The sequence below is a fragment of the Esox lucius genome, chromosome 4 (assembly GCF_011004845.1).
Source record: "Esox lucius isolate fEsoLuc1 chromosome 4, fEsoLuc1.pri, whole genome shotgun sequence".
NCBI classification, from domain to species: Eukaryota; Metazoa; Chordata; class Actinopteri; order Esociformes; family Esocidae; genus Esox; species Esox lucius.
In genome coordinates this window covers 15,345,482-15,364,611 of record NC_047572.1, presented here as the reverse complement: position 1 = coordinate 15,364,611, position 19,130 = coordinate 15,345,482, and the positions used below count along the sequence as shown (strand labels likewise).

At 39.0% G+C, this 19,130-nt stretch overlaps 1 protein-coding gene across 9 annotated transcripts in view; it reads right to left on the bottom strand.

The window, feature by feature from the left end:
* Positions 1–19,130, bottom strand: part of gria1a (glutamate receptor, ionotropic, AMPA 1a) — a 103,584-nt gene that overhangs the window by 28,571 nt on the left and 55,883 nt on the right. For all 9 annotated transcript variants that reach the window (XR_004575702.1, XM_010865805.4, XM_010865806.4 and 6 more), the window contains exons 8-11: positions 16,764–16,868; positions 15,517–15,630; positions 10,055–10,261; positions 3,294–3,742 (exon numbers count right to left, since the gene is read on the bottom strand). Coding sequence is in view for 8 of the 9 variants with exons in the window: in XM_010865805.4 (XP_010864107.1) it covers positions 3,294–3,742; positions 10,055–10,261; positions 15,517–15,630; positions 16,764–16,868 (875 nt within the window). In the remaining variant the exon portion in view is untranslated. The remainder of the gene's footprint in view (positions 1–3,293; positions 3,743–10,054; positions 10,262–15,516; positions 15,631–16,763; positions 16,869–19,130) is intronic.

The following is a 19,130-nucleotide window of genomic DNA, read 5'->3' as shown; positions in this document are numbered from 1 at the left end:
ATGTCAAACTGACGCTCCAGGGGGTTAATCAGTTCTGGTTCTGTCCCCTTGATACAGTCATATGTCAACATTATGCTTCTGATGGTGTGATAATAACCTGTCAGTCAGTTCTTCACCAATGACAAGGACTATTGCATTTATGGTTACCAGTAGACTAGCCACGGCCGCCAGAATATGTGTGATGTGGCTACATTTGATGGGCAACATCCCAACAGATTTGCGTCATGATTTGTTACCTTGTGCACAGTTTCTCAGTCCTTTGCATTGGAGAAGTGCTCCACAACTCAAGCTGAGATGTACTTGAGACATGTGCTGGAGAGAGATCTGCCCTGAAGGAAGACATTGAATGTGATTGGTTGACTCAGTGAGTGACTATGAAGACACTCAGTTGAAAATTCTATTTAAAACAGTGAAGATAAGGGTTAAGGTCAGGTTTAGTTTAGAGTGATGGCTAGGTTTTATGTTCGGGTAAGGGTAGGGGTTAAGGTTAGTGTTAAAGATTAGGAGAAGCACTAAAGCACTGATCAAATGTGCTCTCAGATCATTCAGCCTGTTTAAAATACAAGCCCTGCCATCTCCATTGAGTCAACCAAACACATGCATTTCTGACTTCAGCAGATATGCCTCCAGGAGAAGTTAAAGTGAGAAAAACTCCCACAAGCAAGTTGAGCATACCAGACCCAAATTTAAAAGAACACTTTCTCCTTTGGTATTTATTTAGATGTGTGATAACACATCACTCCCGATAGACACAAGCAAAATCTCTTACATAAATGCATCAGCCTACACCCAACATTATCAGTGACATGTATTTCATGAGAAAAAGACAATGTTTCATTCTGAGCTCTAAGGCTCTAGCATGTTCTCTTTCCCTCAGGCCAGGGTAAACAAAGCATTATAGCACCTATTTATATCCCATTTATATGTAAGAGAAATTGTGAATGACATCAAATTGGGTATGTATTCATACTTGGCCTGACTAGTCTACCTAGACATTTTCAATACGGAATTATTTATTGGAAATGATGAATAAACATAATGGCTGACCTGATGTATGAGTTGATTTTTAAATAGGCCTAAAGACAGGAATACACAATGTAAACCTGAACAAAGGAAGCCCAGCTCTGTGAGTTGTATTTATCCATCATGTTGCTTTCTCTGTGAATAGGAAATGTGCCATTTTTTTCATATGGTAAATCCATCTTAAAAATATAATTAATATGGCAATTTGACAGGATTTCCATGCTACAGAATGACAAACATTTTCCTAGGATTTTATAGCTAAATTTAAAACCACTACGCTATCCACAAACACCAGTAATAATTACTATTATGACCATCTGAGAGCGCAGATGGGGTAATTATTCAACAATGTTAATATCTATAATAATCTGGAAATTCTCTTTCAGGAAATGTTGTATTTTTCCTGAAAAGGTCTAGGTTTCAGGATATACTGGAGCATTTACACATTTTTCAAAAGGGGGTCACTGATGCCCTCCAGATCTCCCCCTTACCCAATCTTATCCCATCTCTAGCACGTTGTCAGAAAACCTTATATTTTACAGGAAACCCTGGTTTTAGAGGTATTCTAGCAAATAACCATGTACTTACAACAAGCTATAACATACAATCACAACTTCCTGAAGCAGGTTTAGGTTAAGGGGTCACATAGGCTTCGGTGTGGGGTCATGCTGGTACTACTCATTGTAATTCCTCAAAGTTGGCAGGTCTGCATGCACACACACACACACACACACACACACACACACACACACACACACACACAGCATGTATTTCTATAAACAATCTTATTTTTCTCTAACCTGTAACCTTATCCTAACCCCCAAAACCCTAAAGTGTAAACCTAACACTAACTGCGAAACCTAACCCTTAATAAATAACCGTAATTCTAAATCAAAACCTATTTAGATCCCAAATCCTAACCTTAACCCAAGCCTAAAAAATACACTTTTAAATGTGAAGACAAGCAAAATGTCCACACTGGTCATAATTTACTATTGGTTATTGCTGTATACTTGTAGTAAGACATTTGTTTTAATGATAAGACAAATTAAATCATCCTACGATGTTATCAAAATTCCCCCCAACCCTGGTGAGGGATCAGTGTAACAACATGTACTGCAGAATAAAAAACAGTAGTATATTGCCATCCCCCTGGCAAATACCTTGGATGTGAAGGAACTTTTGACCCTTTTAATATTAATTCCAAATAGTCAATTAATTAATGTAACCAATTAATTTAATATATAAAGAGGGTATTACAATTACAAGTATCAAAGATAGAAAGTTATCCAGAGATTGAAGATGTTTGCAAGAGCAAAGATGCAAGCAGCTGGAAAGGTAAATGCAAGAGAGCTTACTCAAACCCACACTCTGGTTATATCCTAAAATGTAAGTTGTGGGGGTTGGTTAACTGACCTAAGGAAAACAAAACCCGTCCTGTAGAATAGACCCCTTATCAATCCTTGGGTGTCTTCCTATGACACAGGTTTGTTATCTCAAGAATCACGCAAGCTAGGCAATTAAAAGCAACCCTTTTGTCTCTGCATTCACTCCTTACAGAAACAACTGTTACCCATAAACATTCCAATGACAGCCTACTAGAATAGATTTTTAAGTACATAGGTATACATGTCTATAATAAATAATGAAGAATCATTGAATGTGTAAATAGACACAGAATTGAAATGTTTTGGTTCCTTTAGATGGAACGCTGTCAGTCTCATTGGTTCATTTCATTCCATTTTATCCAAAAGTCAACAGTTCTAGCGCAAAGGTGTACTAGGAAAATACACAGAACTTAAGAACCAGTGAATCCTGAACATGATCTCCAACTAACCCATTCCGCTTCTTTATCAGTTGCAAAAGTGTTTAGTAGAACAGACAGAAACATTGAGGGACCTACCTGGTTTCATCCTATCTATCCTACATTTCTATATGGGTTTTCCTACCTGGTTTCATCCTATCTATCCTACATTTCTATATGGGTTTTCCTACCTGGTTTCATCCTATCTATCCTACATTTCTATATGGGTTTTCCTACCTGGTTTCATCCTATCTATCCCACATTTCTATATGGGTTTTCCTACCTGGTTTCATCCTATCTATCCCACATTTCTATATGGGTTTTCTTACCTGGTTTCATCCTATCTATCCCACATTTCTATATGGGTTTTCCTACCTGGTTTCATCCTATCTATCCCACATTTCTATATGGGTTTTCCTACCTGGTTTCATCCTATCTATCCCACATTTCTATGTGGGTTTCCTACCTGGGGGAGATGTCACATCCTTGCTGCATGAAAGCTCCAAGGGAGAACCAGAGGGAGTTGAAGATGCCAAACTCATTGGTCTGCTCCTGATTCTGCTGGTTCTGGGCCTGCTGACTGGGGTTCTGACCCGACTGTAGCCCGGCTCCCGATCCCGTCTGCTGATTCATGGTCTGTGAGTCTCCCCCGTCTTCATAGTCCTCAGCATGCCACTCGTACGGGCTGAATCGGCTGACCAGGAACAGAACCACACTAACGCCGATATAGGCGAACACGATGCACATCCAGATCTCATAGGCCAGCGGGTCCAGGAAGGAGAAGACGCCTGGCTTGGACTTGGTGGGCTTCTTGATCATGATGGAGATGCCCAGTGACATAAAGGGCTTGGAGAAGTCTATCACCTCCTCACGAACCAGCGTTATGGTCAAAGGGGCAACCGCAACGTCTGCTTTCTGGAGGAGAGAATGGGAGAAAGGGAGGGAGGAAATCGGAGAGAGAGGGAGAATTCTCTTTTTTTCTCATTCACTTGTCTACATCATGTTCAGTCAAGCAGAGAAAATATTTAAAATAAAATTAGGACAGGATCATATAGATGACCAAAAGCTGCATAACAAAAGGTTTTTGGACATCGCTGTGGAAAAAATATTTTAAAACTTGACATTAGATAGTGCCTCAGCCTGAAAGTAATTTATTGGACAAGAGAAACTGTCAGGCAAGGGTATGCAAGACCTGCCTTTTCTTTGAACAGTTATTACAAACTTTAGCTACACCTAACTCAAAAGCAATGAAAATATTAGGGACACAATGTGTAAAATATATAAAAATCACCTAATTTAATATATATTTTGTTTAATTTTACTTCAAGGTGCTTTAGACATTTGAAAAAAGAATCATGTTAACACTACTTTTTTCCTATTGGTGGCTTAAAGTTAGCAGAAATATATACGTTAGCATAAAACTGTTCTTCAAAGTAGCTACCCTTTCCCTTGATGATAGCTTGGCACATCGCATTCTCCCAACAAGCTTCATAAGGTAGTTACTTGAAATTTGTGGAATTTGTCTCCTTTTTGATACATTATGTATGTACAGTAGTAGTCCATATTATGGCAAGAACAGCTCAAATAAGCAAAGATAAAAACAATCAGTCATTACTTGAAGACATGAAGGTCAGTCAATCTGGAAAATGTTCAGAACTTTGACAATGTCCCAAAAACCATCAAGTGCTTTGATGAAACTGGCTCTCATGAGGACCGCCACAGGAAATGAAAACCCAGAGTTACCTCTGCTGGAGAAGATGAGTTCATGAGAGTTACCAGCCTCAGAAATCAGCAATTAACTGCACCTCAGATAGTAGCACAAATAAATGCTTCACAGATTTCAAGTAACAGACACACCTCAACATACAGTTGTGCTCAAAAGTTTGCATACCCTTGGAGAATTGGTAATAAATGTACCATTTGTAAAGAAAACATGAGTGAGCAGGCAAAATGCATATCATTTATTTCTTATGGGATTCACATTCAACTATAGGTCATAACAGAATGGCACAATCATAAAACGAAACAAGGCAACAAAGATTTTTTTTTACGGACCCCTGTTTCAAAACACTGCATACCCTTAGTTCTTAATACTGTGTATTGCCACTTTTAGCATCAATGACAGTGTGCAGTCTTTTGTAATAGGCCCCGAATTCTTGCAGGTGGTATAGGTGCCTATTCGTCTTGGCAAAATGCCTCAAGGTCTTGCAAAGTCTTTGGTCTTTTTGCATGAACCGCTCGTTTCCACTTCTTAATAATGGATTGAACAGTACTGATTGACATTTGCAAGGCTTTGGATATCTTTTTATAAAGTTCCATTAGCTTGTTACGCAGATCTTTGGACAGTTCTTTTCTGCTCCCATTGACTCAGTACCTAGCCTGCTCAGTGCATCCACGTGAGAGCTAACAAACTCATTGACTATTTATACACAGACACTAAATGCAATTTAAAAAGCCACAGGTGTGGGTAATTCACCTTTAATTGCCATATCACTATCCTTAAATAAAAGACAGATTTTTTGTATGATCAGTTGCATAAATGTCACAATTTCTGGCAGGGTATGCAAACGTATGAGCACAACTGTAAACTGTTCAGGAGACTGCGTGAATCAGGCCTTTATGATTGAATTGCTGCACAGAAAGAACTACTGAAGGACACCAATTAGAAGAAGAGACTTTCTTGGGTCAAGAAACACAATTTATATTTGACTGGTGGAATTCTGTCCATTGATCTGATTAGTCTAAATTTGGGATTTTTGGTTTTGACCTCCATGTCTTTATGAGACGCAGAGGGTGTGAATGGATGATGTCCGCACGTGTGTTTACCACCGTGAAGCATGGAGGAAGATGCTTGGGGGTGCTCTATCTGTGATTGATTTATTATTCATGGCACACTCAACCAGCATGGCTACCATGGCAATTTGCAGAGATATGCCATCCCATTTGGTTTTCAACAGGACAATGACCCATTAGAAGGAAAGTGATCAAATGACCTGGCATCCACAATCGCCCGACCTCAACCGATTTGAGATTTTTTGTCATAGGTTGGACTGCTGAGTGAAGGATAAGCAGCAAACAAGTACTCAGCATATGTGGGAACAACTTGAAGACATTCCGGGTGACTACCTCATGAAGCTGGTTGAGAGAATGCAATGAGTGTGCATCGCTGTCAATGATATGTTATTCATTTTTGGGTGCTACATTATTCCATATATGTTACTTAATAGTTTAAATGTATCCACATTTATTCTACTAAGTGGAAAATAGTAAAAATAAAGAAATACCCTTGAAGGACTAGGTGTGTCCAAACTATTGACTGGAACAGCTTGCATGGAAGTACAGCTCCAGAAAAAAACAAGAGACCACTGCACCTTTTACTTTCCTTTCCAAAAACTTTTTGAGTGAGGAACAGAAGGCTTAAAATTAAGAGACCACTACAAATTGAACGCTTCTGTCCCTCACTCAAAACTTTCCTTTTCAACTTTTTTTGGAAAGGAAAGAAAAAGGTGCAGTGGACAGCATAACTGAATGTTATTGTTTTTTCAGCATACACTATTGTCACACTTTATGAGCACAAGATCATATAATTAATTGTAGATTCTATTCAAAAGCATAATCATATGTTGCTAAAAATATTGACCTTCTTTATTTCCATAGTAGTGTGTGGGCTCATATAATCACATACTGCTTAAAATTACTGTCAATATTTACAGAATGTGCGACAAAAGTTTGGCACTTGTAACAGCATGTTTAGTTTGAAAAGTTGCAGCAATTAAAACATTCTGCCCACACTACAACATAAATCATTGTCTGCACTTATTTTGACCCATGATTGAGCACAGTACTGACACCATAAAACATGAATAAAGGGCATTGTCCAGGTGATGTTTTAATGCTTGTGATGTTTTGAACACACGTTTACATGCACAAAATTATTGAATGGCTGGATTTATTAATAGCTACAATTAGGTCCAAAAATAATTGGACACTGAATCAGGTTTTGTTATTTTGGTTGTTTACCAAAATACAGCTCCGGGAAAAATTAAGACACCACTGCACATTTTTCTTTCCTTGATAAGGAAAGTTTTGAGTGAGGAACAGAAGCATTCAATTTGCAGTGGTATCTTAATTATAACCGTTCTGTTCCTCAATCAAAACCTTCCTTTTCGACTATTTTGGAAAGGTAAGAAAAAAGATGCACTCTCTCAGCTTCAATTTGACGGTATTCACATCCAAATTGGTGGAAGGGTTTAGAAATTACAGCTCTTTAATACTGTATATTGCCACCTCTTTTTCAAGGGACTAAAATGTATTGGAAAATGAACTCAAAAGCTGTATCATGGACAGGGGTGGGTTGTTTCTTCGTTATTTCTTCAACAGTTAAGCAGGTAAAAGGTCTGGAGTTGATTCAAGGTGTGGCATTCGCATCTGGAAGCTGTTGTTGTGAACCCACAACATGCAGTCAAAGGACCTATCAATGCAAATGAAACAGGCCATCCTTAGGCTGCAAAAAGAGAGATAGCAGGAACAGTAGGAGTGGCCAAATCAACAGTTTGGTACATTCTGAGAAAAAAAAGAATGCACTGGTCAGCTCTGAAACACAAAAAAGCCTGGATGTCCACGGAAGACTACAGTGGTGGATGATCGCATGATCCTTTCAATGGTAAAGAAAAACCCCTTCACAACATCCAGCCGAATGAATACCACTTTCCAGAAGGTGGGCATATCATTATCCAAGTCTACCATAAAGAAGACTTCATGATAGCAAATACAGAGGGTTCACCACAAGGTTCATAAGCCTCAAGAATAGAAAGGCCAGATTAGACAAAAAGACATCTAAAAAGTCCAGCCCATTTCTGGAACAGCATTCTTTGGACAGATGAAACCAAGATCAACCTGTACAAGAATGATGGGAATATGGAGAAGGCTTGGAACGGCTCATGAGCCGAAGAATACGACATCATCTGTAAAACATGGTGGAGGCAGTGTGATGGCATGGGCATGCATGGTTTCCTATGGCACTGGGCCACTTGTGTTTACTGATGATGTGACAGAAGACAGAAGCAGCCGGATGAATTCCGAAGTGTATAGGGATTATTGTCTACTCAGATTCAGCCAAATTCAGCGAAGTTGATTGGACAGTGCTTCACTTTACAGATGGACAATGACACGAAACATACTGAGAAATCAACCCAGGAGCATTTTAAGACAAATAAGTGGAATAATCTGCAGTGGCCGAGTCATTCACCTCATCTCAACCCAACTGAGCATGCATTTCACTTGCTGAAGACAAAAGTTAAGGCAGAAAGACCCACGAATAAACATCAACTTAAGACAGCTGCAATAAAGGCCTGGCAAAGAATCACAAAGGAGGAAACCCAACATTTGGTGATGTCCATGCATTCCAGACTTCAAGCAGTCTGCAAAGGATTCTCGACAAAGTATTCCAAATTCCAATTTTATTTATGATTGTGTTAATTTGTCCATTTATATTTGAGCCCCTGAAGTAAGGGGACTGTGTATGAAAAAGGATGCAATTCCTAAACGTAATGTCCTACCGAGCCAAAATTATGAAAATTGTGTCAGTGTCCAAAGATTTCTGGACCTAATTGTACATGCATAGAAATTTCCTTTTTATCATTCACAGTCATTTGGTGCACACACAAAACTTACTAACATTTATTAAGAAATTGATATAATGTTAAGTGAGAATGGAACAGAAAAGGAGTCAAAGATAAAAAACAGAGAAAAAGAGACAGAGATAGAGATACAGACAGAGAAAAATACAGAGATAGGGAACAGACAGAAGAAAAGAGACAGAACAAGACCAACAGAGAGAGACAGGGAGTCAGTGAGAGAGATAGAGACAGAAAGAAAAAGCGGGATAGAGAAAGAGTGAGATGGTTATGCGTCCAACGTGTTCTGAGCTATATAAAGCTTTATTGTTGAGTGTTAGAAACACTGAAATAAAACCCAAGAACGGGGTCAATTTGAACCGCAGGTCCCAAATTTACATAAACAAAATTATAATAATTACAACGGGAGAAAGCACAAGCTGATGAGTAATTCAGTTGAACTTGCTAGTTAATAAGGAGTCAGACATTATAGTGTTTGCTTTTTTGCCTTGGGTCCAAAAACTGCTTTGAATAACTTCTCTGTACAGTGTATCTCTACTCTGAGCACCTGCTTCTGCTCACTTAGACCCATGTAAACTCAGCCTGCAGCAGTGTACCTACATACTGCTTGGCTCCACGTCCAGAAGGACCATTTGATTTTAGATCACTTCTCACTGAGCGTGTCTTTGTGTTTGCCTGGGATACAGGAGGTTTCTGAATGGAAGCCCTGCCATAAATTCCAGTTTTGTGAAACTCACAACGTAATTATTTTTTTTGACACTGGGTCACTGAAGTGTTGATTCAGTTCTGTGATCATTTTCGAGGCTGTGCATTTGGGGCATTGAGCAACTATCCTGTTAACTGTCCTTTCATTCAACACCTGTCATCAGCTTTTATTTGTGACCACTGATCTTCTGTGCCAATGCAATTTGTCCATCTTCAGCATTTGCTGTCATGATTTTTGAGATTTCTGCTCCCCATGACATATTTGATAATTAAGCAGATTTTGTGACCAATCCACTCACAATTCAGACACCAACTATTTGGCTTCTTTGGAACTCTGTTAGTTGCCTCATGTTGCTTTAAAAATGCTAATATCAGTGTTAATTGTCTTTTATAGCTGACAACTATGTACTGCTAATTGGCAATCAACATAATATGAACTCTGCAACTGTGTTTGAAATTGTGATTTGGTGACTTCTAAAAGTTGCAGTCCTTTTCATGTGGTTTGTCTGAATGTATAGAATAGCAGGAAATGTGCTTTAAAATGGCTACATTTTCTATCAGTGAACAGTTTGGGATGGTGATGTAGAGGTTTGTTATGAGAAAAAAAGTTTTTCTCCCGGACCTTTACCATTTCGGAAATATGTGTGGCCAGACCTTAAGTATATAATACAGGTCTGGTCACACATATAATAATAGTAGCTGGGTATCCATGTCATAAGCTACAACAACACCCTTATGTTGATCGCTGATAATAATGCCTGATATGTGTTTAACAATCTTCTAAGAGCATACATTTTAACCCTGGTTATTAGCTCTAATACCTCTTGAATAAACACTAATACAAACGTTTGTTATAGGCTGTAATAACCGTCTTATGAGCACTCACCCCATACACCAGTTCTCCCACCATGCCATTCCACATCTTGGTGTCAGGGTCTCTGGCTCCATACTTCCCATCTGATACCACCTTCAGTTTGTAGTGGTACCCAACGTGCTTGGCAATCTCCGCCGCTAGCTCCACAATGTAACCCTCATACTTCTCATTTCCTTCAAACTTCTCATGGTTCTTCTTCAACATCACATATGGGGATTCCTGTAGGAGAGTAATAATACAGTGGGAATCAGCAAGTGTCAATAAGAAATGGGAGGACTATTTTGGTCTTTTCATGCTTTTTCAATAGAGGAAGGAGGAGAAAGGCTAGGCAACAACTAGGCCAGCACTTTTCATTACAACGACAAAGTCACTTTCAAAACAAAATGACAGAACAGATATGATCAAACAGCTTTGAATAGCTTTCAGTTACAAAGGTTATACCAGGAGCTTGTACCGGACCACACATAAGAAACTGACTAGTGATGCACCGATCCCGATACTGGCATCAGAACTGTGTCCGATTCAGGCGAAAATACGAGTTCAAATATCGCTGAGGTCTAGTCTATGTAAAGAGCCAATGACATGAAACAGATTGTCCATAAAATGTTCCTTATGAATTCCACAACAATCACAACAATATCGGTAGTCTGGAATGTATTTTCCTTGCTCTACCTTGGAGTGTTCATGGAGTGTATTTGAAAATATTTTAATAATAATTGTATGTTGTTAAAACTGTGTATGTTTTTTAAGATAAGGTTAAATTACATACGGGAATAATGGCAATCAAATGGCATTTTCCCTAAAGCAACAATATTTCTTCAGCAACAATCTAATAAACTATTCAAACACAACCCTGGGGGGTAAATGTAACTGCCTCATAAAGTCTATTACCAGTTGACAATCATGAGACCTTGCTACAGTATATGGGATGTGTGCTTCATATTCAGCAGGTCATGATAATAGCTCTACCACTGTAATGGAAGAGAAAAGATCAGGCTACTATGGAACTGGTTCAATCATGAAAACTTGCAATATGTTATATTTATTTTCTAATAATGTTGTAACAGGTTCTTTGTTATTACTGTCACCTAGCTACAGCCATGTTGTGAAATTAGCCATCATTACACTGCATGGCCCTCTCACAACCATGTCCTATTACAATGAACACAATAATATCATTATTTTTGTCATCATCAGAGAGCAGTGCTAGCTGTGAGCCTGGAGGTCCATTACATGGACTTTTGAAACCTGGTGAACCTAACACTGACAGGTTTACTGGCTACCAAAACACATGTGGGTGTGTGTGGAGTTTCTCTGTGACTGTAATGTACATGGGGAGAATGGAGCGGACAAGCACTGACAGCCTACCTCTGCTCTGAGGGGTTATTCTATTCCTGTTCAACCAGCCAGACAACCAATTGGACCTTCTCAGAGATATTGGACATCCTGGCAAGATTACAGTTGACATGACACCTGCGGCCCTCTCTCTTTCCTTGCTCTTTTTGTCTCTCTCACTCTCTCTTTATCGACTCTCACTATATGTGTGTCTTTGTCTCACACACATTTTCTCTTGCTCTACATCATTCTGGCAAACCTGCAATGAACTAACCAAATAGATACAATTTTAAAATAAGGGTGGAACTAGAGATCGACTGATTGATTGGGCGAGCCAATTAATCTGGGCTGATTAACAACTAGCTACACCAGATTGATATTATTAATTGGCTAACTAGCTGAATAACCAGGCTTCTAGCTAGCTAAAGCATTGAATATAATTTGTGTGGTACCAAATCTCAGCTATATAACCTACTTTACAGTGGTTCCCAACCTTTTTCTGTAACTGTACCACCTACAGCAATTTAACCTTCAGTGAGAAGTGCTGAAGTATCCCATTACATGCATTTCACTAATATCACTATGGTAACATGAGTTTTCTTAAGAATCTCCTGAGGATAGGCCAAGCACCTCCATGGGGTCCTTGTACTCCTGGATGGGAACCACTGACCTGCTACATCTACTTTGACTGCTGGTTTCAAGAAACGCATACAAGAAAAGTTGTATGAATTGCAAGGTGGAGAGAAGGATGGGATGAATTTCACTAAAAACAAGGAAGGGAAATAGTAATAAATACAATATCTCACATTTAGCTATAGCCTATGAAGCCAGTAATCCGTTCTTAAACGTTTTGACCCAAAACAGCAGTGATTCTTGCGACCATGTCAGAGGCACACTCAATAACATGAACAAAGAAATTTGCTGCAAACATATCTTGTCCAACCAATAATCCATTTTCAAAAACAATACACATAAATATATAGTTTAAATGCTGCATTTTTAGATTAAAAAAACTAATTAATGACTGCTGACAAACGGAATCGTTCTGTATTTCACTGTACAAATTAATATTTCATTAAAAAATTACTTCACTTGGGTTTTTTGTACATACATTATAGTTTAGGGTTTATTTAGGGGGATTTTCAGTCAATCAGACAAATTGCATCTTCATAAACACAGCTGTCTTGTCACAGATTGAGATACCTGTCTGAGCTTAGGACTGTGTGTATGTGTCAAGCTTTCAACTGAGTGGCTGTCATCTACATTGTTGTCATGGTAACGATGACGAGTGGGTTAGATTCGACAGAAAAACTGTATTTTAACTGTGTATTTCATTATAATGAAGGTGTAATTTGCTAATATTGGCCACTATTTGTAAAAGTGGCAGTGTAGAACCAAAAAGTGTCCTGGAAAATTGTGTTTGATATCATGTATGTGTAACCTACTGTACCTATGGCTAACTGATGTTTGATAGATATTCTACATATAGATTATGTACATATAAACAACATATTATACAAACAGTACAAAATGTGAAGTATAAAAAGTTATTTTGTTAAATGCAAATGTCTCAAAGTGTATCTTTCATTTTATGGTTTAATATGGGATATAGCAGAAAGTATCTGTATAGCAAGCTTTGTAGCAGTTCATTTATTGAAGCACCCCTTATTGCCAGCGCCAGCAGTGGTGATTGGTTGGCCTGGGCCACACTCTTTTTTTGTGACTCAAGTCTGAGCTCCCAAGATAAAGCTGACACCCTTGCTAACTCAGGCACAATTATCAAGAAATACACAGTGCAGTGTATAGACATTAGGCATTCATCTTTGATGATTAAAGAGAATTGCTATTGATTTTTAAGCGTTATTCAGTATAAAAAGTGTAACGTACAGCCTAATGCGACTTTTTGTGGGCTGCTTGATTTACAAAGTGTTTTCTTGGGGAGAATTCATAAGGTAGTATTAAATACGGGTATAATGCAAAATGCACGAGAGTACAATTTGTTGCATAATTTACATATTCCCCCTGGACACCTATAGATCCCCCAGGTGCTTTCTGGTTATTAAGCTGGATATATATGTTCTGCGCTCCTGTCTTTCTGCATCAAGACTGATGACACATTATTAATTGAGCTGGGTACTACAAAAATTCAAAATCTATTTAATTTATGTCATATATTAAGAGATTACATAAAATATGATGATTGTTCTTTCAGTATAATATATATATATATTTTTATATCTGTTGATAAATTGCATAACGTTTTTGTTGGTACCCTGAAGTAGTATCGTTACTGGCCTTGAAAGATCTCAATTTGTCGACCTCTACTAGAGACAAGTCTGTACATTGGAGGATCAAAGAGAGAGGAAACAGTACCCATAGGTCGTTACAAGCTGCACTGGTGATTAAACTAAGACTATGCTGAGCACGCTAAGTTCATATTGTATCAGTTAATGTAGAGGCTGGTTTTCCTCTGTGTATTACGGTTCTAACTGTCCTCCTGCTGGTTACGGATGAAAGGAAGGAAATAAACGCTACACAAAGAGCCTCTATGTCCTCTGGCAGAAAGACAGGACCCCAGGGAGGGAGTGGAAGGAAAGGTCAGTTTCAGAGCAGTTTGACAAGCCAACTCACACACACACAAACATGCACACAGCAGGTCTTCCATGACTCACTCTCTCACTGACCTATAATAGGTCCACTGAGACTCAATGCCACTCAAGAGCAGAACCAACACACACATGCGTGCGCGCGTGAAAACACACCTATGTAGGCACACAAATACACAACTCCAAAGCTCTCGTCCTAACCTGGCACGGCTGCATAATGGGCGGGCAGTAGGCTGCTTAAATCGCTCACCCCATTAACTATCTCTGGCTAGGCCATACCTCTGCCCTTCTCAATTCTGCATCTCCACCCACACAATCTGGAAACCACCGGCCAACTAGCCAATCCGAGCCTACTACCACATATGGTGTCTTAACATCAATATAGTCCCTTGCAGGCTCAGGGATTCAATCTGCAGTAGCAATTTTTCAGTTGCTGGTCATATGCTCTATTTGCTAGTCTACCTTTAGCCCCCAGTAACGAGATTATGCTAAGACAAGCCTGTCTAAACATACTAAAATCTGGAAACAGACAACTACAGTACTACCTTACACATCATCTTGTCTTTCCTAACTGGGTGCGCCGTTGTTAATGTGGTGGTAAGTTACTCCTATCCTCCATAAACCCACTCGCCACTGCCCACAACCCCAAACTAGAGGTCCTATCTATGGGCAGAGGACATCAATGAGCCTGGGGAAAGGAAGGAAGAAACAGGAGGGAGACCAAAAGGATCAATATGGAATACTAAACAGGCTATAGGCTAGCAGGGTGCCCAGGAGAGTAGAAAAGATAAGGCAGAAAGAGAGGGATGTAGGAAAGAAAAATAGTGTAGAGCTATTATACAATCATCTTACTGGGATAGATTTACAAAAAAAGGCTGTATAAAGGAGGACACATTTTTGTCTAGTTAACTTTTTTTAAACCAATATAACCAAAAAAACTATCCACACAAATTAAGTGACAATTAGGTGGTGACATGTTGCTGGCCAGTTATGTCCGCATAGCCTAATGTGATCAGAGCAGGTGAAATCCCCATCAATGATCATGACAAGCCAGTGATATCCCATGATTGGTGGGCAGACTGACCCTACGTGTTTTAGCAGCTTAGATTGGCTGCAACTGGTACATTGGGTGATATTGATTGAGAGCACTTAATGGATGGGACTAAGGCAAAAAAGATTCTCCCACTGTAGAATATCGAATAAGGGCTTATTTTGACACTAGACAGATTTTTTCATGTAGATGTTCTAAAAGGAATGCCCTGAATGGATAAATGCCATTCCACAAAAAGAAATGTGATATGTCAGCTGAATAGCCCTGAGTAAAGTGTATCAGTGGAAATACATTTCGTGGGCATACTGCAGATGTTTGATGATCAAGTAATATATATATATATATATATATAATCACTAGGCGTATTAGTATACACAAACTACTACACAGTAATTTGTTGTTAAAAAAAAACACACAAATAATCCCTCACACACACAGACACACACATACACACAGACACAGACACACACACACACACTGACCAGGATGGTGGTGACTATGTAGGTCCTGTTCTGTAGGCCGTAGTTACTTTCGTTGCTGCCTCTCATGAAGGTGGCTGTGCTGACATACTTCTCATCCTCGTTCCAGTAGCCAACCTGATAAACCCCCAAGACATACAGACGTCAGCATCAGAGCACTTACTGTACTGTCCATATGACATTAGACTGAAATGAAATGTATTGTTTTATAAAAACAAATGGTGCAATCATGTCCTTTTATTAGCCACTTCATGAGCAGTGCCCTCTGTCTCTCTCTCTTCATCTGTCTCTCTTTGTCTCTCGTGTGTCTCCCCTCTCAGTCTCTAAGAGCACTGATTTATTCAGATCATTTCACTTTCTCCATAAATTATTGTGTTACAGAGTGAATTATAACTGATCACATATATATTTGTTTTGCCAATCAATGCAATCAATTGCTAACAATACCCTATCATATATATTTTTTTGAAATCCCTGTCAATTCAGAAACTGACATATTTCATGTACATAAGTGTTCAGACCCCTTTCCTGTACTTTGTAGAATGGCCTCAAGCACAGATCAAAGCTGTATGTCTTGTTGGGTATGCCTCAACCAGCTTTGCACACTTCCAGCTTTGCACAATGGATTTGGGTAGTTTATTCAATCTCTAGTTCTCCACATACATTTCCAATGGGGTTCAAGTCTAGACTTTGCCTAGGCCACTCAAGGACATCCAAAGATATGTCCCAAATCTTTGTCATGCTGAAAGATACATGTTCACCTCAGTCTGAGGACATGTGCACTAGATAAGGTTTTCGTCAAGGACCTCCATATTTTGTTCTGTTCATTCTTCCCTCAATTCTGACCGGTCTCCCAGTCCCTGTCACAGAGAAGCATCCCCATAGCATGATGCTCCCACCATCATTAGCCAGATAATGAGCAGCACATTGTTTCGGCCAGATATAGCGCTATTCAGGGCGAATTGGTAGATATTCTTGAATTTGAGCTGAATTTGGATCGCCATAGCAAAGGGTTTGAATACCATTGGACATGATATATTATAGTTCTTTATTTTCAATAAATTGGCACGCATTTCTTCAGGTTTTCACAATTTAAATATGTTAGGTCTTTAACACAACACAGCACAACAGAGCAGGTGACGGCAGTGCAAATGACAGGAGACTAGTGCAATGCTAATGGAAATGAATCCTCAAATGTATATTTAAAGTACCATTACATCCTACAGGATTTTAGAGAGCTCAAGACTCACCTTCTTAGGTCCAGAGGGAGCTAGCTCCATGACACTGACGGTGAAGTTGGTCCTACGTCCTTTCTCATTGAACTGGATATGACCTGTCAGACCATCAATACGCACCTGACACACAGTGAGGGACAGAATAGATAGTATCCACACAGACAATACAGGAAGCAGTTACAGTAGCTAAAGTGAAAGCATTCTTCTATAATCCTTTAACTGACAATAGATTTGAATTCTGTTTCTTCTAGAGCATTATTTGGATGATCTGAATAGCATGTTATTTTTAGCATGATTCTATGTGAGCATTTTCCATGTGTCCTGTGTATATTTTCTGTGTGCGTTTGCATGCATAGTGTTTGTATGTGCAGTGTTGGCATAATATAACATAGCAGTTGCTCAAAGAAACGCTTCAAGGTAAATTCTCACTAAAGTCTTGACGAGAAGGAAAAACAATATCAGGGGAGGTTATATTCTCTAAATCTGGAGGATCTAAGCTGGGGTGTCACTTTGTCAACAAATACAGTAAATGTTCAGAAAGAGTGAAGCTGGAGTGTTCACTTGTTAACTAATCCAGAAATGTTAAAGTGCCCTCCATAAGTGAAGTCAAAATTGTTATTGCAAATGAACAACAAGGCATATGAAAATACATTGAAAATATGGATCTTTTAAGGCAAAAGTCTGTCACTTTTATTTCTGTCTGTTTTAACACGTTAACATTTAAACTTGGAAGTCATTCTCTGGCTCACTCTTCCCATTTCCTTAAAAAAAAATTAACATCTGGTTGTTGTCCACTCTGCAGAGGGTGAAATTGGCAGGATGATGGTCTACATTTACCGGGTAGAGCACCAATCTCATCTTTCCCACAGGCGGATGTCAGTCAAACCACAACTACACACAGCCACTTGACAGCCTAAGGCACAACAGAGACACCAGGACTGTGTGAGTGTGCATTTGTGTCAGGTAGTGTTTTTGTATGTGTCAGTGTGCATGTGTGTGTGTGAGTGAATCCCTCCGCAGTTATGCAGAGCCCCAGGAGAGAGGCTATGTGAGAGCTTAATTGAACTGAAATATCTATAAAATAATTTCTTAATGACAATATCTAGCCATTAAAATCATTGGTATCTGAAAAGAGCTCCTTAAATTCCCTTCAGTAGGGCAACTGATAATCACACAGCAGCATGGTAATGGTAACTATTCAGTCTGTCGGCCTGTCTGTTTCTCTCTGCCTGTCTCTCTTTAGCTGTCTCTCTCTCCCTGTCTCTCCGCCTGTCCCTTTCTGTCTGTGTCTCTCTGCCAGTCTCTGTCTGTCTCTTCCTGCCTTTGTCTCTCTGTCTGTCTCTCTCTCCCTGTCTCTCCACCTGTCCCTTTCTGTCTGTCTCTCTGCCTGGCTGTGTCTGTCTCTCTCTATCTCTCTGGACACTTTGTGATGCCAAAGTGCTCCATTTCTCATCTGGGAAAATCACATTACTAAACACCATTGTTCATGTCATATTTTATAATGATCACAGCCAGGTTTTATTTCCTGCAGGTTTTCTTTACCTAATGTGATGTCACTTTTCATCCAGCAAGCTAGTATGAGCCTCCATCGGAATGTTATGTGACAGAATGGATATGTCATTGTTCAGCAGGGCCTAACTCAGCATGGGTTAGCCCACGTGCCACTCATCATTTTGTGTGTGTGTTTTTCTGTGCTTGTGTGTAATAATGTAAGACTGGGTAGGCGTATCAGTCTTATCTCCCAGTAGGGGAATCCGTGTGTGTTTGTATGTAAGGTATGTTTGTATGTTTGTATTGAGCGGCAAAATCAATAACATTTAATATTCTCTAACAATAAAAGACAAATGTGTTGTGGCAATACAGCTTGGCTTGGTGTCCAGTCTCCCTGCTACTAAGCTTTAAAGGCAAAGATAAAAATATCAGTGGGAATTCTTCCTTTTTTAGGCTGATCTTATCATTATATTGACACATTTACACCTATTTTCAGTTTTTTTTTATGATTGCTTAAGCATGATTTCGAAACCAGGGCTCATTTTGTCAAAACACTACATACATAATTCACTCAACCACACACGTAGCAGAACACATCATTTGTGAAACACTTAATTCAAAACTTTTTTCAAATATATTTGTTAAGAGTAAAGTACATGAATATATTAACCAAACACAAGACACAAGACTAGATTAAATTATTAATTTCTCTCCACATTGTAAAATCAGTCAATACATCCATGCATTTCCAAAGGTTGCATTCTGCACTGAAAATCAGAACAGAACATATTATAAATAGAATAATAAACACAGCAAAAACATTTGTGAAGACAAAAAAGAAAGCATACATTTACAAAAACCCTAAGTGTCATCTCAGGCCATAGCACTTTG